A 16,498-nucleotide genomic window follows, 5' to 3' on the forward strand; every position below is an offset into this window, starting at 1 on the left:
TGTCTGAATTATGCTTTTGCAGAAGTGATTGCAAGAAGAGGTTGACAATTCACACAGAATTTGGGGGGAAAAAACAGTCAATCACTTGCACTAGTGGTGATAAGAAGCAGCTAAGATTTTGATAGGCAAGAGACTCCTATCTATCTGGCAAAAAGCTGCTACATGGAGGCTTTGCACTTTATAACGTATGTTTCTACATATAAAGAGTAAGAAACTGGAGAGGTTTGCATCAGAATTAAGAGTTTGCTTATCCTTGCATCCAAGATAGGGTCAAAGACCTTGAATTCAAACAGGGAGTGAGAAAGGATTAAGAATTAGCATATTCATTTTTAACATGAAGCTTCAAAAAGGGCTGGATGAAGTACCTGAGAGCTGTCTGAGGAGGCCTTTGGAACCAGGCAGTGAGTGAATCTTTCAGCAGAGTAAATAGTGTGGAGGAATAGTACACGATACACAGCTGCATATGCAGACCTTGGGAATCTGGTTATTCCACTACAGAGAGTTAAGCTGGAGTCCCTTCTAGTTTCTTCTAGTTCAGGAGAGGTTATCCTAAATGGCAGTTTTCAGCCATGATGTTGTGCATAGCTGAATTTATCTCTCTTCTGATGTTAACCAGCGCTAGCACATCGTTTACCACTGGATCTCATTCTTTGGGCTTATTTACTTTGAGCTTATAAGTGCATGTCAGGTTATTTCCATTCTTTTAAAAGGCCCTTGAAGTTCCATTGGAAACCATGGATAATGACTGATAAGAGACAGATTAGTGAGCCTGCCAAGATGTTGTAATACACAAGAACATCGCAGGAGCCTGAAATGACAGAGAAGGGAAGGAAGGAAGTTATCAGGGAGCCAATAGCATCTGGAGAAAGGAGATCAGACAGTGCAGAATGAATGGAGAGGTAAAGCAGATTAATAGCAGGTTTTTACTAGATAGTGCCATATTTGCAGCTATTCAGTGATTGCAGAACCCACACTGGTTAAAGCAGTGACCATGCCAAGTTCCAGGGCAATAAAGCAGACAGGATAGGTATTTTTAAGTGGCCATCTGATCTTCTTCTTATATTTTGAAAGTTAATCAACCTTTTTTAAAGGAAGCTAAGTCACTAAAAATACTTCCTGACAGTTGGTGACCATAATACTCAAACCCAGCCATAAAATGCCCTCGTTGCTAAAGCTGGGCCTTTGATGCGTGCCTGGGGTTTTAGTGGCTGCAGCAGATGTATGTTAATGAGGCATCAGCCTGTGTGTCATCGCTGCTGAACCACATTCAGTTTTTTGTTTGTTTGTTTGCTTGCTTGATGGGGAGGTGATGAATTTATTAGCCCAAACTATTCCACTGTAAATTACACTTAATTGTAATTTCCCTATTCTTCTGCATTTGATTGTGGTAACTATAGAAAACTAGAAGCAGTTATTGGCCAGACTGTCAAATCTGAAATAAGCTAAGCAAGTTGCTGTTTGGGAGCTCTAGTTATTTGAAAGAACCAGTGTGTCTTTCTGTCAATTTTTTTTTGCCTTTTATGTGTGTAATGAGTCATTGAAGACAGGCTGTTCTGGCGTCTGCTCTTAGTGGCTGTTGTCTAGAATACATACACTAATGTTTTCACTCAGTTATCCTCTGCTTTAGCTGCTGATAGGAGAAAGGGAGTGGGCAAAGGAAAACTTGAGGAAAATAATTAAGTTTCTCTTAGCAGGGTCTTGGGGTTTGGACTTGTTTGTTTGTTTTCCTTCTGAAACAGTATAATTACACCGATGCCAAATGCTGCTGCTCTGCTTAGATCAGCCTCTGATATGCTCCATTTTTAGAAGAAGCCATGTGTCTACTAGTTTTGCAAACAATTTGTTTTCTTTGTTTGCTTCCTAAACATGCGTAGCTGTACAAGCAGGAGCAACGCTTGGTTTGCAGCTGGCTGCTTCACGAGCCCTTTTCTGCAATTAACTGCATTATTTGTTTATTCGTGTGTTTGTTTTGCACCGATCTGCTGGCAGTAGCTGCGCGTATGTGGTATCTAGAGATCCTTCATAGGTATTTGTCAGATCATTTTTCCTCAGGTCTTTTTTAGAAGGATCAACATAGGAAAAAAAGTGATGAGGAGAGGGATAGCAGTGCCTGTAGAAAAAGACAGCAGAGTTTCAAGGTACAAGATACTTTGTCAAGAAGATATAAACAAGCACTGTGCTATTTGATTTCCTGTGAAAGGGACAAATCCTGTGCAAAAGAAGGTAGACAAAACCAAATTGTTCTTAGAATTTAGAGCATTGATCCTGAATGAAAATTACTCTGCACACTGGGCTAGAAGTCTGCTGGATAACAATTTGGTCGCACAAAGGTCTACTTTTCAGGTCTTCATTTCGCTTCTACAGATACCAGTTGTGCAGCAACATTTCTGATAACAGTGTTCCATGAGGTTGTGATCGGCTAAGCATAAAGTAAGACAGTATTTATGGGCAAGGCAATGTTTATAGGTAAAGATAATACTTCTTCTAAGACCAGTCAGTATAGTTGGAAGTGGACAAGCTTTCAAGCACAAAAGCTGCAAGGGGAAGGTAAGACCAGAAATGTAGTGCATGCTACAAAGAAGGGAAAATGGCAGAAAAAACCTGAAGTACTTATTAATAATTTCTGGAAGACTCACTTGAAGAGCATCTTGTAGCTGTAAAAATTTCTGAGAGGTTCCTACAAAGAAGCCACTTTCTTTACTAGCATGTAGAGCTAAATTGTTTCTAGCACGGATGGAAACAGAATACAGTGCAGTAATATAGATGAAGAGTCCTTCATCAGGTTCTTTTGTGGAAGGAAATTGAGGATCCAGCCTGGGATTTTATCATCCGTTGCCTTTCCACACTTGAAATAATGTAATAGTAAAAGAAGGAAAAAGAGGAAATGATGAGGCTAGAAAATCATTCTTGCTTACAGGCAATGAGGTTGTTAAAATCATACATCACCCTAACACTATAAAGGTACTTAGCCCAGAAGAGGAGATTGAAGGAGACATGCCAATTTTGCTAAGTATGACACTCATCACACTTGAGGGCCTTTTGCTTAAGAGCTACTAGTGCTTGTTTAACTCATGGTGTCAGTTGTGGAAGCTATGCCATATTTAGTTTGTGACTTTTTGGCTTATTCTTCATAATTTTCTTCCTGAACATGCAGCATGAACATTGAGAGAAGCTTTGCTTTCAGATATCAGTGATACCAAAGAATGGATAATATCTAGCTTTCTTAAACCACAGTGCTCATCCTGTCCCACAGTGTCCTGCAGTTTTGAAACCTGCAAACACTTTTCTTGTCATCCAGTTCATTGTGAGGATGGATGTTCTTTGTATCATTGGATGCAGTGATGATTTCTTGTACTTTTACAAATACCTTTCGTGCCAGGTACACACTGCCAACTCTCAACTTTGTCTTTTAGTAGCAGTGACATTGGAATAAAGACATTTAATTTTGGATACCAAGGCACAGCTAAGTCTTCAGAACATACCTAAGACCAATTATAGTTAACACGAGGAGATTGCTTTTGGCACATTACTTACTTTTAGATCCTTACATCACTGCCAAAACTGAGGTATGCAATTTCTGGAGTCTTTGGAAAGATATGACTGTGCAGAAAGGAAGAGAAATGATCCAAGTTCTTGTGTCCCATTTGCCTCGCACCCCCCCCCACCCCAACACATCTTTGCAGAATGACAGCTGCATTACATCCTCAGAAACACTTGAGTTGACCTGATAAAGACCAAAGGCAAGGCAAAGTTATATTTGTACTTCTCTGGGACTTTCCCAGCATTGATTACTGATTCTCTCATCCCTCTGGCACTTCTGAGTAATGGTAGTCCCCTTGCTGCTGCCAGACTCTCTGTAAACAGTTGTTCAAACACTTTGTTTGAAGGTTGCCTCATAAAAAGGAGTCCCAATGTTCAGTGTTTGAGTGCCCTCAGTTTCTACTGAGAACTCAGCATCGCCTACTAGGGGCACTTAGTAATTTCCTGGACTTGTACCAACATCTCATGTCTTTTTCCTAAAGTGTTGTTCAGAAAGAAGGCAAAGAGCTTGTCATGCTGCTGTTCTTCTCATAAGACAAATATTATTGTGGGAGCTGCACTGTTGGCCTTTGAGAGATCCAGCAGTCTAATGCAATAAATAGAGACTCTACATGTTGGACAGAATCTGGCATTTTCAAGCCTGCTTTTCTTTCTAATTATGAAAAGCCTAATTTTATCATGATGACATAATTTCACTCCCCTTTTGAAATGTATTTTTCTTCACATGTATTGTGCAGTTTCACCACTGTTTTATTCCAGCAGCATTTTCTAAATGTCAGGTCGATCTGGGCTGAGAAAACAGGAGTAAACAATGAGACATTTTTGGTTAGTCATTTGAAGATGGACTTGGATGGTTAAAAGAGAGGAAGAACCCAAAACATTGCATGAAGTTGCTCAGCCTGGCATGCCAGAAGTTACAAAGTGATGTTGTCATTTCGTATCTTAATTGAAATTGACAATGTGGCATGGCATTCTGGCTTCCTACATCACAAAACTATCAACATAGTAATAGCCAGGAAACCAGAAACTTGTTAGCAGCCAGAAGTCTGATTGTTTTCGTCCTGGAGTTAGGGTGAAGAACATCAGGCTGTGCTTGTGTGTGGGAGGGCACTTGCTGAATTGCTTAGACAGGAGGAAGACTGTGGTCATTCGAAATTCTAGGCATACAGTGCTGTGCTGTGTCTTGAAAGGGAGGAGCTGGGTTTTCTTTTTACAGGTATTTTTTTAATTGCATGGTCAGTAGCAAGACTTGCTGAAACTTTTGACACCTTTAGCTGGCATCCAAGTTGGGATGGAAGCAGCATCGGTTGTTGCACAAATCCGTGCGGCCATGATTCACACCAGGCTGTCTCTGCACACACCCAGCTTGTCTATATGGACAATAACTTTTTTTTCTGTTTAATGTATGACTAGTGCCTGTAGTCAGAGGGAAGGCTGTAAGCATGAGTAAGGCAATACCGTACAGATTAGCTATGGGTGAGCAATATGCTATCTGCAGTTTAGAGACTGCTTTGTATAGGCTATACTTTAGTGTCTGATGTGGTGCCCTACCAGTGTAAGTGCTACTGAAGAAGGTAAAATAGCCTCTCTTGATGTTACAGTTATTGTGACCACATGTGTTGCAGGGCAGTCTTTCTGTGTGATTTCTGTTGGGAAAGAGTCTGTGATGCCATGTTTTGCTTGGGAGCATAAGCTGATTTCATTAGGGTGTTTTTATGTCACCTTCCCCTCCTCGCACACCCTGAGGAAACTCTTCCTGAAAACTTGGCTGAATGTACATCTGCTGGGTAGAGTTTTGAGGTGTGATAGTTTCTTCTGCTATTTTATAATGTTGGTGGTCCATTTTAATAAAAAAACCCCAGGTAACTGTTAACATATAGGCAGTTATATTTATTTTTTTCTTGCAGGTTCTAAAATCTAAAGAATTATCATCACCAGGACAGCGCTACATTGACAGCAAAGTAGTTAAAACAAGAGCTGAAGGAGAATGGTTGTCTTTTGATGTCACTGAGGCTGTACATGAGTGGCTCCATCACAGAGGTGACAACAGTGCTCTTTGCCTTCACTCCTGCCCCAACTGCTCCTCCATTAACTCACCAATATTTCAGAGTCATTCCACGTGTAAAAACCAACTCCACTTACTTTTATGTTTTGCAGACAGGAATCTTGGATTTAAGATAAGCTTACATTGTCCATGCTGCACCTTCGTGCCTTCCAATAATTATATCATCCCAAATAAAAGTGAAGAGCTTGAAGCAAGATTTGCAGGTAACAAAAGAGCAAAAAAAGCTTTTAAAACTTTTTAAAGTGTTGAGATAATTGAGGATGAAAACAAAGGGCCCTTACTGCCTCTCTAAATGGCATTCAGCTGATTGCCAAGTTGCTCATTTGGGGATCTTGATTCTCAGCTCGTACGAAGTGGTGTTGAAGGCACAAGGGTAAAAACTATATCAGCTGAACTGTTCTAAAACCAGATGGCATGAATAAGCCATCTCATTCCACGCATGCAGCTTAGATATCCTTAAGTGTCTGTGTTGCACTTTGCAGCATGTACACTGAATATCCAGTTTTGGATTTAGGGAAGATTCTTGCATGGTATACCATCCATTGCTGGATAGTCATGAGATAACTTGCTGAATGTTTTCAAAATAACCCCTTTGACTGCTGTCCATCCTAGCACTGTAACAGTTCAGGCTTAGTAGAGAAAGCTACTGCTGAAAAGTAGAATTAGGGTGATGTTTGGCATGCATTTAAGCTGCTGGCAGAAGGTATGCGTGTGAGCATGGTGGATTTTATGTGTGTTAAACAATACTTCTGGCAAGTTTCCAATGTATAGGTAAGGCAGTAGTTGACTGCTTTGCTTACAGAAAGTGAAGGTCTCGGTCATTTTAGGTACCTGCACACATACTTCCAGCTCTTCAGGAACACTAGATATCTCCAGCTGTTCTTTTGAGGTTTTTTTTTTTCATGCTATTTTCTGGTCATATCAGAAATATTTTAAATTACTCTGGGTAATGGCATCAGTTGCTTTGGGAACAGCTGGACAATATGTGCCAGGCTTAGATAAACGTCCTACAGTGTTTTACTACCAGTGCACTGTGGGTTGAAGAGACAGCAGTGGTGTGCCTGTATACATGCACCTCCAGGGAGGTGGTCGAGGCCCCGTCCCTGGGGGTGTTTCAGACCAGGCTGGATGAGGCTCTGTCCAGCCTGATCTAGTGTGAGGTGTCCCTGCCCATGGCAGGGGGGTTGGAATTAGATGATCCTTGTGGTCCCTTCCAACCCTGAATGAAACTATGAAACTATGAAACTTTCAGCAGTGGAAGTGGAAGTCTGGTTCTTAGGTGAAATCAACAGAACTTAATTTAGTTTATGCTGATTATCTCAATATGCCTACACTGGCACACTGAATTTATTGTAGCATATTTCCATGTTACTTACACAAAGTATTTTTTATGCTGACAATTAGCTTGGTAAAAGCGAAAAGATTAAGAAATAAACAGCAGTTTGCGGTTAGGGTTATGGATGTATCTGCTTCTCATGGGCAGCAGACAAGGCAATATAGAGTACATCAAGGTCATGTAAGCTCTCTTGTGTTTCAAGCCACTAAAGAGTCACTTTCAAAGAGGGAGATATTGTTTACTTGGCTTTGCTATGGCTATTGTGCACCAGTACATATAAAACTATAGCTATATTAGAACCCAACCCAAAATCTGTTTATACAGTTCTCCTTTATTAAAGCATGTTGTGATTTGGTTCGTTTGTTTTCCAAGATTTGACTGTATTGCTTGTCATGTGTCAGTGTTTTCTAACCTTTGTTTCACTGCATTGGAATTTTTTTCTCTTAATTTCATCTATTTACATATGGTTAAAGATACTGTGTTTATTTAGAAAATTGTTAGCATGTTTGGTCATTGCAGTTGTAAATGTTACAAGAAGTGTATCTTTCTGGTTAGTATTATCTGGTTCACATATTTTTTCAAAAGGATCTTAGCAACAGGCATAATGTGAGCTGTTCAGGCCCTTAGGAAAGGCTGATACCTTCAGTCTTTTGCCTGTGCTATTGCCCTGATAAGAACCTCTGAGGCAGTGTTTCAAGAGAAAATGCAAAATGCAAGGCCATTGATTGCCACTGCAAGAAGAAATATTCTGCTCAGTGTCCTTGCTGTGCCCACAGAAAAGGAGAGGCTAGCAGAACTGACTTACTGGGGGTAAAAATAAAAGATTTAAGTAAATTGGCAATGGGAGACAGAGAGTTTGCATGCACTAGAAATCCACAAATCTGATAGAGATAACTAATGGGGTCGAAGTTAAGTAGTGAGAAGTGCAGGTGGAGTATCCAGATCAGCTTTAATGAGGTTACAAGGATTTAAAAGGTACATAACTGTTTAAAGATGGGAATACTGTCCTCTGTGAAGTGATAAAAGCATCACTGCTTGAGGTATTTGGAAAGTAAACAACGCAGATGCAATGACTGAAGTAATCTTTTCTGTTACTCCTTTCAACATTTCTGGTAAATGTCCTGGAATGCCCTTAAATGGCTGTGAATGTGGGAGGGCTGATAAAACTGTGACTATCTTGGGAATCCTGGGTTGAAATTTGCCCCCACCTCCCCAGTAAACATGCTCAGCTGACACCATCATTGCCAAGTTTCTGAGAGATATTCTTTTTTTAAGAGATGGTTTATTTAATTTGTGAAGAAAAAAGCAACACAATGTTTATCACCAAAATGTATTTTTTGAAGGTATTGATGACTACACATATTCCAGTGGTGATGTGAAAGCTTTAAAGTCCAATAGGAAAAAATACAGTGGGAAGACCCCACATCTCCTGCTAATGTTATTACCCTCCTACAGACTTGAGTCGCAACAGCCCAGTCGGCGGAAGAAGCGTGCTCTAGATGCTGCCTATTGTTTTAGGTAACTATACATCCATGTTCAATACACTTACATAGTAGTACCAGCTTGTAAGGTATAATGCAGTTGTTTATCATGTTTCTGTATGGTTGACATTAATGAAGAGTATGGACCCTCATTAGCCGATCCATGAGGTCTGTGTGCAGCAAGTACCTGCCCGATGGTTTCCAATCCCATAGCGACAGTGGCAGATGAGGAGGGTTGTGGCCTTAGAAATCAGTCCCATAATTAAGCCAAATTACCACCTCCACTGTGCTTACCTACTCAGAGGGGCCACTCAGGAGGACCTGGAGAGAGATAGTTGTTAGTCCTCCAGGGAAACCATTAGGCTTATCTGTTTAAGCAATTCCCACCATGTCTAAGCATCTGATTTCAGTTACAGCATAAGCTACCGTTGCTGTGATTTGGGTGTGAATTTTCAGGACTCAAACTTGCCTGCCTGTGAAGCATCGATCAGGGAGCAAGCAGCTGGATTATTTTTATTCTCTGTGCTGTCTTTGTTATGACCCATGTGTTCGTAATTTATTTCCCAGGAACGTGCAAGATAATTGCTGTCTGCGTCCACTTTATATTGACTTCAAGAGAGATCTTGGCTGGAAATGGATTCATGAACCTAAAGGTTATCATGCTAATTTCTGTGCAGGAGCCTGCCCATATTTATGGAGTTCAGATACTCAGCACAGCAGAGTGAGTAATGCTTTTGCTAATTTTCAGCTTCTGTTTTATAACTGGAGGGTGAAACATGTTTCTGGGGTGGCTATCAGCACCAATGCCCAAAATGTGTGTCTATTATCTCAGTAATTAAGGATGATGGAATGTTGCCCTATAGAGGACCCTGCCAGATGTGTTGAAGCAGTAGGGATGTATTAGCCCAGAGATTTTATTTTAGTGTGTTCATCAGTATGATAAGTGGATGAATTGAATGCCTTTTGTGAGCAGGAGCTTAGTGTAGCTTTGGGAAGCTGCCTGGGAAGGGCATTATAGAGTCTGAGTGTAAGGTGGCATAATGAGTTCTGTCACCAAAGGCACTGAAGAAGTCACTGTCAGAGTAACCAAAGGGCTAAGCTGTACCACCTGATTATCAATTAATTTTATGGCCTGCCAGTTTTTATTTTTCCTTATTACTGACATGCTACCATGCTGAATTTCATGAAAATACGCTGATAGGTGTTCTTCTTTTGCTTCAAAATATGAATCATTCTTGCACATTGAAAATTTGTATGCCAGTGTGGAGCTTTGTGTCTGGGATGCCAAAGAACCGATAGTCATCTGAGATGGAACTTTTTATTTTAGGGGTTAGATGTGGTGTTTTATCCAGCTGTCTTAGGATGAGTAGTATTCTGCTGTGAAGTGCTTAATGCTGTCAGCTGTCAGTACATCTAACTATTCTGTTTGGACACAGGAAAACTACCACAGTCTCAAGCTGCGCCAGGGGAAGCTTAGGCTCAAGGTGGGGAGAAAGTTCTTCACAGAGAGAGTTGTTAGCCATTGGAATGTGCTGCCCAGGGAGGTGGTGGAGTCACCATCCCTGGAGGTGTTCAGGAGGGGATTGGACGTGGCACTTGGTCCTATGATTTAGTAGTCATGAGGTCTGTGGTGACAGGTTGGACTTGATGATCTTTGAGGTCTCTTCCAACCTTATTGATTCTATGATTCTATGATTCTACAGATGTCTAGACAACAGACCAAAGCAGCAGGCATTTGCATCTCGTTTGTCACATAGCAAGAATTTCACCCTCAGGTCCATACTAAGAATGATGCCTCCCATTTTTCACATTTCCTTTAAAATACCAGATCAATATCAAACTCTCTGAAGAGAGTTCTATTCTATTCAGCTCCCTCTGTAGAGAGGACTCTTCATGTCCAAGAAGCAATTAGATTCTCCTTTGCTCTCAAAAGCCATGATGATGTGTTCTTCCTGAATTAACAAGCCTAGGCATAGATATCCTTTGTGATATCCTTTGTAGCTGTTGCTGGCTGTGGCATTGAATTGTTAGCAATGTCAGCAGGCAGAAGTACAAACAAGGTAAGTATGTTTCTGTGCTGGTATAAATAGGTATGTTTCTGTACTGGTGTGCAGTAGTAGTGTACAAACTTTGGAGCAGCACTTGTTTTTAAAGGAAAGAGGAAGAATAACTGTCATGGTCACAAACATGTGGTTTGGAGAGTTGCCCAAGAAATCAGAAGTTGCTTAATAAAGTAGTTAGTGTTGCTGTCTTGAACAGATCTTCTGTCTCTCTAAGCTGCAAATGTTATGTTGGAAGTTCTAGGAAAAGGTCACTTGGTGTTTGGCTAACACATTAATGGCATCCTCAGAAATACCTATGCATCATCAGCGGGTAACCCTACATACTTCCCTTGCAGAGAACCATGCATATGAATCCAACGTGACATAAAGCGTCACCACTGCTAATCTCACCACAGCTGATTCTCAGCAGGATTAACTGCAGTTGAGTCCTGGTGCTTGCAAGGTGGCATCAATGAATTTAGCAAAATGTAGCCAGAGAGGAAAAGGAGTGCTTATGCTCTGAAGGGCCCTCTTCCCCCTTTGGTGCACTTGTAAAGACAGATGGTAATCTGAAGATACCGATACAGCCCTTTCAGTTTCTTCTTTCCATATCAATCAATACAGTGTGTGTGTTGAATAAGAGGGCAAGTTGTAAGCGTGTACCTGTTTTGAGGTTTAAGACTGTGTGGATAAAATCTTGGGAAACTCAGGCAGATTGTGATGCCAGACTGAAGTGAAGAAGCATAAAAACTACTAATACCCAGGAATCTTCATACTGCTTTCAGGGGGCTTTAGGCTGGGGTCGGAGTGGCTGAAGAGCTCCCAAACAGAGAGGGACCTGGGTGTGCTGATCGACAGCCACCTGAATATGAGCCAGCAGTGTGCCCAGGTGGCCAGGAGGGCCAATAGCATCCTGGCCTGCATTAGGAACAGTGTGGCCAGCAGGAGCAGGGAGGTCATAGTGCCCCTGAACTCTGCTTTGGTTAGGCTGCACCTTGAGTACTGTGTCCAGTTCTGGGCCCCTCAGTTTAAGAAGGACATCAAAACACTTGAGCGTGTCCAGAGAAGGGCAACAAGGCTGGGGAGAGGCCTTGAACACAAGCCCTATGAGGAGAGGTTGAGGGAGCTGGGATTGTTTAGCCTGGAGAAGAGGAGGCTCAGGGGTGACCTCATTGCCCTCTACAACTACCTGAAGGGTGGTTGTAGCCAGGAAGGGGTTGGCCTCTTCTCCCAGGCAACCAGCACCAGAACAAGGGGACACAGTCTCAAGCTGCACCAGGGGAGGTTTAGACTCGAGGTGAGGAGGAAGTTCTTCACCGAGCGAGTCATTCGTCATTGGAACGGGTTGCCCAGGGAGGTGGTGGAGTCATCGACCCTGGAGGCGTTCAAGGGGAGATTAGACGTGGCACTTGGTGCCATGGTCTAGTCATGGGGGTCTGTGTTGATAGGTTGGACTCGATGATCCTCGAGGTCCTTTCCAACCTAAGTGATACTGTGATACTGTGAATTTGCTCTGCAGTGGCAAGAAGGCATAGGTAGCTGTCTTAATGTCTCCTTTTCCCTTTCTTCTTCTAGGTACTCAGCTTGTATAACACCATAAATCCAGAAGCTTCTGCTTCTCCTTGCTGCGTGTCCCAGGATTTGGAACCCCTCACCATCCTCTACTACATTGGCAAAACACCCAAGATCGAACAGCTGTCCAACATGATCGTAAAGTCTTGCAAGTGCAGCTAAAGGATATCCCCATGAATAGCATGACGTGTGTGTATTGAAAAAAAAAAAGTAACCAAGGGAAAAAAAGAAAGAGAGAGTGGGAAGGAGAGGAAAAAAAAAACAAACGAAACCCCAGGTTCATCAGTGTTAAAGAAAAGAAGAAAAGGAAAGAAAAAAACAACCAAAAAAAAAAGAAGAAAAAAAAACCTCGGTACTAGTCTGAACTGTTTGGAAGTTTGTTTTGTGTTTTTTGGGTGGGGGTTTTTTTGTGTTTTTTTTTTTTTTTTTAAACTTGGCATCTGAAGCAAAACATTTGAAGGCCTTTATTACTACATTTCACCTACACATAGTGTGAGATAGAGCAGAAGCAAAGTTAAAGAAAACAAAGCAAAACCAAAAAAAAACCAACAACAACAACAACAACAGCAAAGGAAAGAAAAAAAAAACAAACAACAAACCTTTTAAAAAACAAACACTGGAAGAAATTTGTTAGTGTTACTATGTGAAAGGAAAAAAACAGGAAAATCCCATGAAGTGGAGTTGCTGTATCTTGTCCCGTGCCTTACTTGATCTCTCTGTATTGTTACGCAATAGGCATCCTACCCATTCCTCTTAGTTGTAGAGTTAACAGTGCGTTATTTATTTGTGTGTAAAAAAAACTTATCAAATGAACACTTCCATCTCGGCATTGGAAAAACAGGAAACCAGCCAATGTGGACAAAGTGGAGACCAAATCAGCTGCCAGAAATGCCTATAGAGCCTAAAGGAACACGAGCTCAAAAGAATGAGACGACTAACGGTTAGTTTAGTTTGATTAAAATAGAAATCAGTTATTACGTTATCGAGAAACTCTGTCTTTAAAATCCCTAATTTTTCATGCCAGCTGCCTAGAGAGGCTTCTTGTAAGGTCTCAAACACTTGTTTTAAATACTGAATAATTTACTAATAAAGGACACTCTGTTTCAGTCTCAAAGACAAGTCTATAAGATTTTCTTTTTTTTTACTGTAAATGATTTAAATTTCAGTTTAGTAAAACCAGTGAAATATTTAACATGTACTGGTCTAATCTTCAGACCTTAATATGTTGCTGTATAGCTATGCTATGGGATTTTTTTGTTCTTTTGGTATATGTAACCATACCTAGAGTATTACAATAGGTGGGTAGTAAAAGCCAGCTTAATTGGAAACATATCTGTAGATCTCTATTTGTAAACTATTAAAAAATTAATTACTTTATGTGTAATGTGTAAATTTTCACCATATTTTTGTACTCTGTAATACTTTCAGCTCTCATGAGTTTGACTTTGAATTTGGGGCTCTTTTTTGATCACTCAGAATCATGTGTTTCCCTCTAGCTGGCCAGTATGAGTAGAGTCCCTGTATTTTGACTTGCACTACAAATACATGTTTTATAATAATTGCTATACATGTGCTTTGTATATTGTTCATCATTATGACATAAGCTACCTGACTCCATTTGTTTTCTGTTTTACAAAAAGGATGGATTAAAGCAGTCTCTTCCCCCTGCTCTGCCCCTCCCTCCGAGGTTGTCCCTGTTTGTAACACTTGAATCACGATGCGGTTCATATTCCGAGACCTTTCAATATCCTTTTGGCTATAGACATTCAAACAGATGGGCAGGGAGTGAGGTGTTGCAAGAGGAGATGTCCCAGCCTGGCTGGGGCAAGGCAAACCCTGGCAGAGAATGGCATTTGCCTCCATGCAGAAGGCTGGTGAGAAGGACCTGCCTCAACAATGCCCTGAATGAGGCATGAGCAGGACTGGTTTCTGGTCAGGGGCCGTGTGTCAGCCTCGAGCACAGCGAGGACTTGCTCCCATGCTTATTCTGTGGGACTGATCCTGCTCCTATTGCAGGAAACACAGGTTTGCCTTTGACTTCTGCAGTGGCACGTCAGGCTGTTGGGTTGTGTGTAAGTATCTGCAGAATCAAACTTTTGGATTTTTGCAAGTTTGCCAGGTTTTGTTTGGTTGGTTTTTTTTTCAATGGAGTTCACATTACAACTTCTTTAAAAACAGAAACCAAAAAAAAAGGAACATGGAGTTCCTAGGATTCTGTTGTTGTTACACATTTAAGTATTGTAGAGGTAGTTAAAAAAAAGGAATAAAAATACTTCATTTAAAAAAAAAGAGAAGCCCCAACCAAAATTAGCCCCCCCAAAAAAAATAATCACGCAGAGGGCACATTGAGTTCATTTTACAATGAATGATTTCGCACAGCAAAGCTGGAAAGCTGCATTAGAAACACACTACTTGGAAGAGAAGGCCACTTTCTGTCATTGGCCCAAGTCCCTGGAGGTGTTTAAGACCAGGCTGGATGAGGCTCTGTCCAGCCTGATCTAGTGTGGGGTGTCCCTGGCCATGGCAGGGGGGTTGGAACTAGCTGATCCTTGTGGTCCCTTCCAACCCTGAATGATACTATGATACTATGGTGTCAGGAGGACGCTCCTGAGCTTGATGTAGTCAGATCCAGTTTTAAGAAGTGGAATTTCTTTGGCTTCAGCAGAACACTGATGCAAAAGCGAAGTGCCGCAGTTGCTTGCACATGCAGCTCCTCGGGACTTCAGTACAACCTGTGCTTATTGCCTAGATGGAAACAGAGCCCCACAGATGATCTAATCCCACCCGTTGACTCAGTGCAGAGGAGGAGGTATGTTAGACTTCTGATTGATTTAGTGAGTTGAGATGAACAAGTGAAAAATCTGTCCTGCTAACACTTGCTTGAGCCAGACTTACTCCAGTGAGAAGATGCACTGAACTCAGTGAAACTCCTCAGGGTAGTAAATACTCTGGATTTTGCTGTGTATACGGCAGCAAAATTAGTTTTATCAGGTTCAGTATGAGAACTGTATTTTTGTTGGACAGGAAAGGAGACGAGGACGAACGTATTACACAACACTAAAGCTTTGCTGCAATTCTCTGCTGTGGGAGTGCAGCTCAGAACTGGTTTGGAAGCTTCAAAACCGTGGAAGAAGAGCTAGCACAGTTCTCCGACTAGACTCACCGTGCGCTGGACGCAGCTGAAAATTTCAGTTTGGGTTTGGAACTGTTCCTCTAAATTGAAGTATAAAACCTTGTTTCTGGAAGTCGTTACCCCAAGACTGAAAACCAGTTTATTTTATTTTTTAGTTGTTTTATTATTATTATTTTTTTTCCACAAAATGCACTGATAATATTTGAAATACTCTGATTATAGAGCTCCTACTTTTTTTTTCTTCTTATTAGGCATGTATTTCCCTTTAATTACCAAGGATGTTAGCCCTGGTCCTACAGCGTGCAGAACTCATGGGTGAAATTCCCCCCCCTAAAGAGTGGGGTAATGTGAGTCCTAAGCACCACTCAGGTCTGATGTAAAGCCCTCTGGAGTGATGTTTAGATGGATCTGTAACGGCTCAAGGACTTTGTGCCAGAGGCCTTATCCTGACAAGGTAGTTGCCACTGATCAAAGTCCCTGAGAACTGGTGGGAAATGTTCAACACCTTGAAAGATCAGACCCATGGGGCTGACTGGAGCTGAGGGGGAATCTTAGCACTTAGCTGGGTGGGGTAGGACAGCATTTTTTTCTGTGTTTAGCATCAATTGTATGGTTGGCTGGTTTAAAGGAGACAAAAAAAAATAAGGAACTTAAAGGACAGCTGTGTTGTACTTTAGTGATCGATTACTCTGTATTTTAACACATTGTATGTCTGTTTTTGTGGTGCTCTAGTGGTAAATAAATTATTTCAATTATATGCTGGTGTTGCTTTCATATGGCAGCGTTCTCCTGGTGTAGGCAATTCCTCGGGTCTGGCTCAACTTAATCTCTGCAGAGCCTGATCAGGTGTGTGATTTTAGTGTGTGTGACCTTGACGTGGTCTGACGCAGGCTGAGGTGAAGAACCATCCAGGGTGAGTGTGAGTCACATCTGCTCTGAGGATTGCTTTCCCCCCAACCACTGCAATGTATGTTTTGTTCTACAGACAGGAAGTAGCTTCTGGTGGACTGTTCTGAGCATCCCATGTGTGTGCAGGACAGGTAGTGCCCTGGGCAGGAGCATTGTTACCTCACAGCTGCTCTGTGCCTGATCCCTCAAGCGGAACCCTGCCCTGGTGTTCCTGTTTACTGCAGGCACCAATTTGGAGGGCTTTGTTTTCTGATAAAGGATCTCACCATAGTTTCTTCCTCATTTTGGTAGTGCTGTGGGAAGCGAGATGATGATCTGTTTCATCGTACACTAAACAGTCCCACACCCTTTCATCTTTAGTAGAGCTCAGTGAAACGGTTGGGGTTTTATGTTGCACAAAATACTGTACAATGGGATGAG

General features: G+C 41.6%; 1 protein-coding gene across 1 annotated transcript in view; it reads left to right on the forward strand.

The window, feature by feature from the left end:
* Positions 1-15,926, forward strand: part of TGFB2 (transforming growth factor beta 2) — a 69,195-nt gene extending 53,269 nt beyond the window's left edge. Inside the window, exons 3-7 of the mRNA XM_068153493.1 lie at positions 5,448-5,580; positions 5,698-5,808; positions 8,285-8,459; positions 8,990-9,143; positions 12,040-15,926. Coding sequence (XP_068009594.1) covers positions 5,448-5,580; positions 5,698-5,808; positions 8,285-8,459; positions 8,990-9,143; positions 12,040-12,198 — 732 coding nt within the window. The 3' untranslated portion in view covers positions 12,199-15,926. The remainder of the gene's footprint in view (positions 1-5,447; positions 5,581-5,697; positions 5,809-8,284; positions 8,460-8,989; positions 9,144-12,039) is intronic.
* The last annotated feature ends 572 nt before the right edge of the window (positions 15,927-16,498 follow it).

The sequence above is a fragment of the Melanerpes formicivorus genome, unplaced genomic scaffold (assembly GCF_026170545.1).
Source record: "Melanerpes formicivorus ecotype bairdi unplaced genomic scaffold, bMelFor1.0.p_v2 SCAF_26, whole genome shotgun sequence".
Classification (NCBI taxonomy): Eukaryota; Metazoa; Chordata; class Aves; order Piciformes; family Picidae; genus Melanerpes; species Melanerpes formicivorus.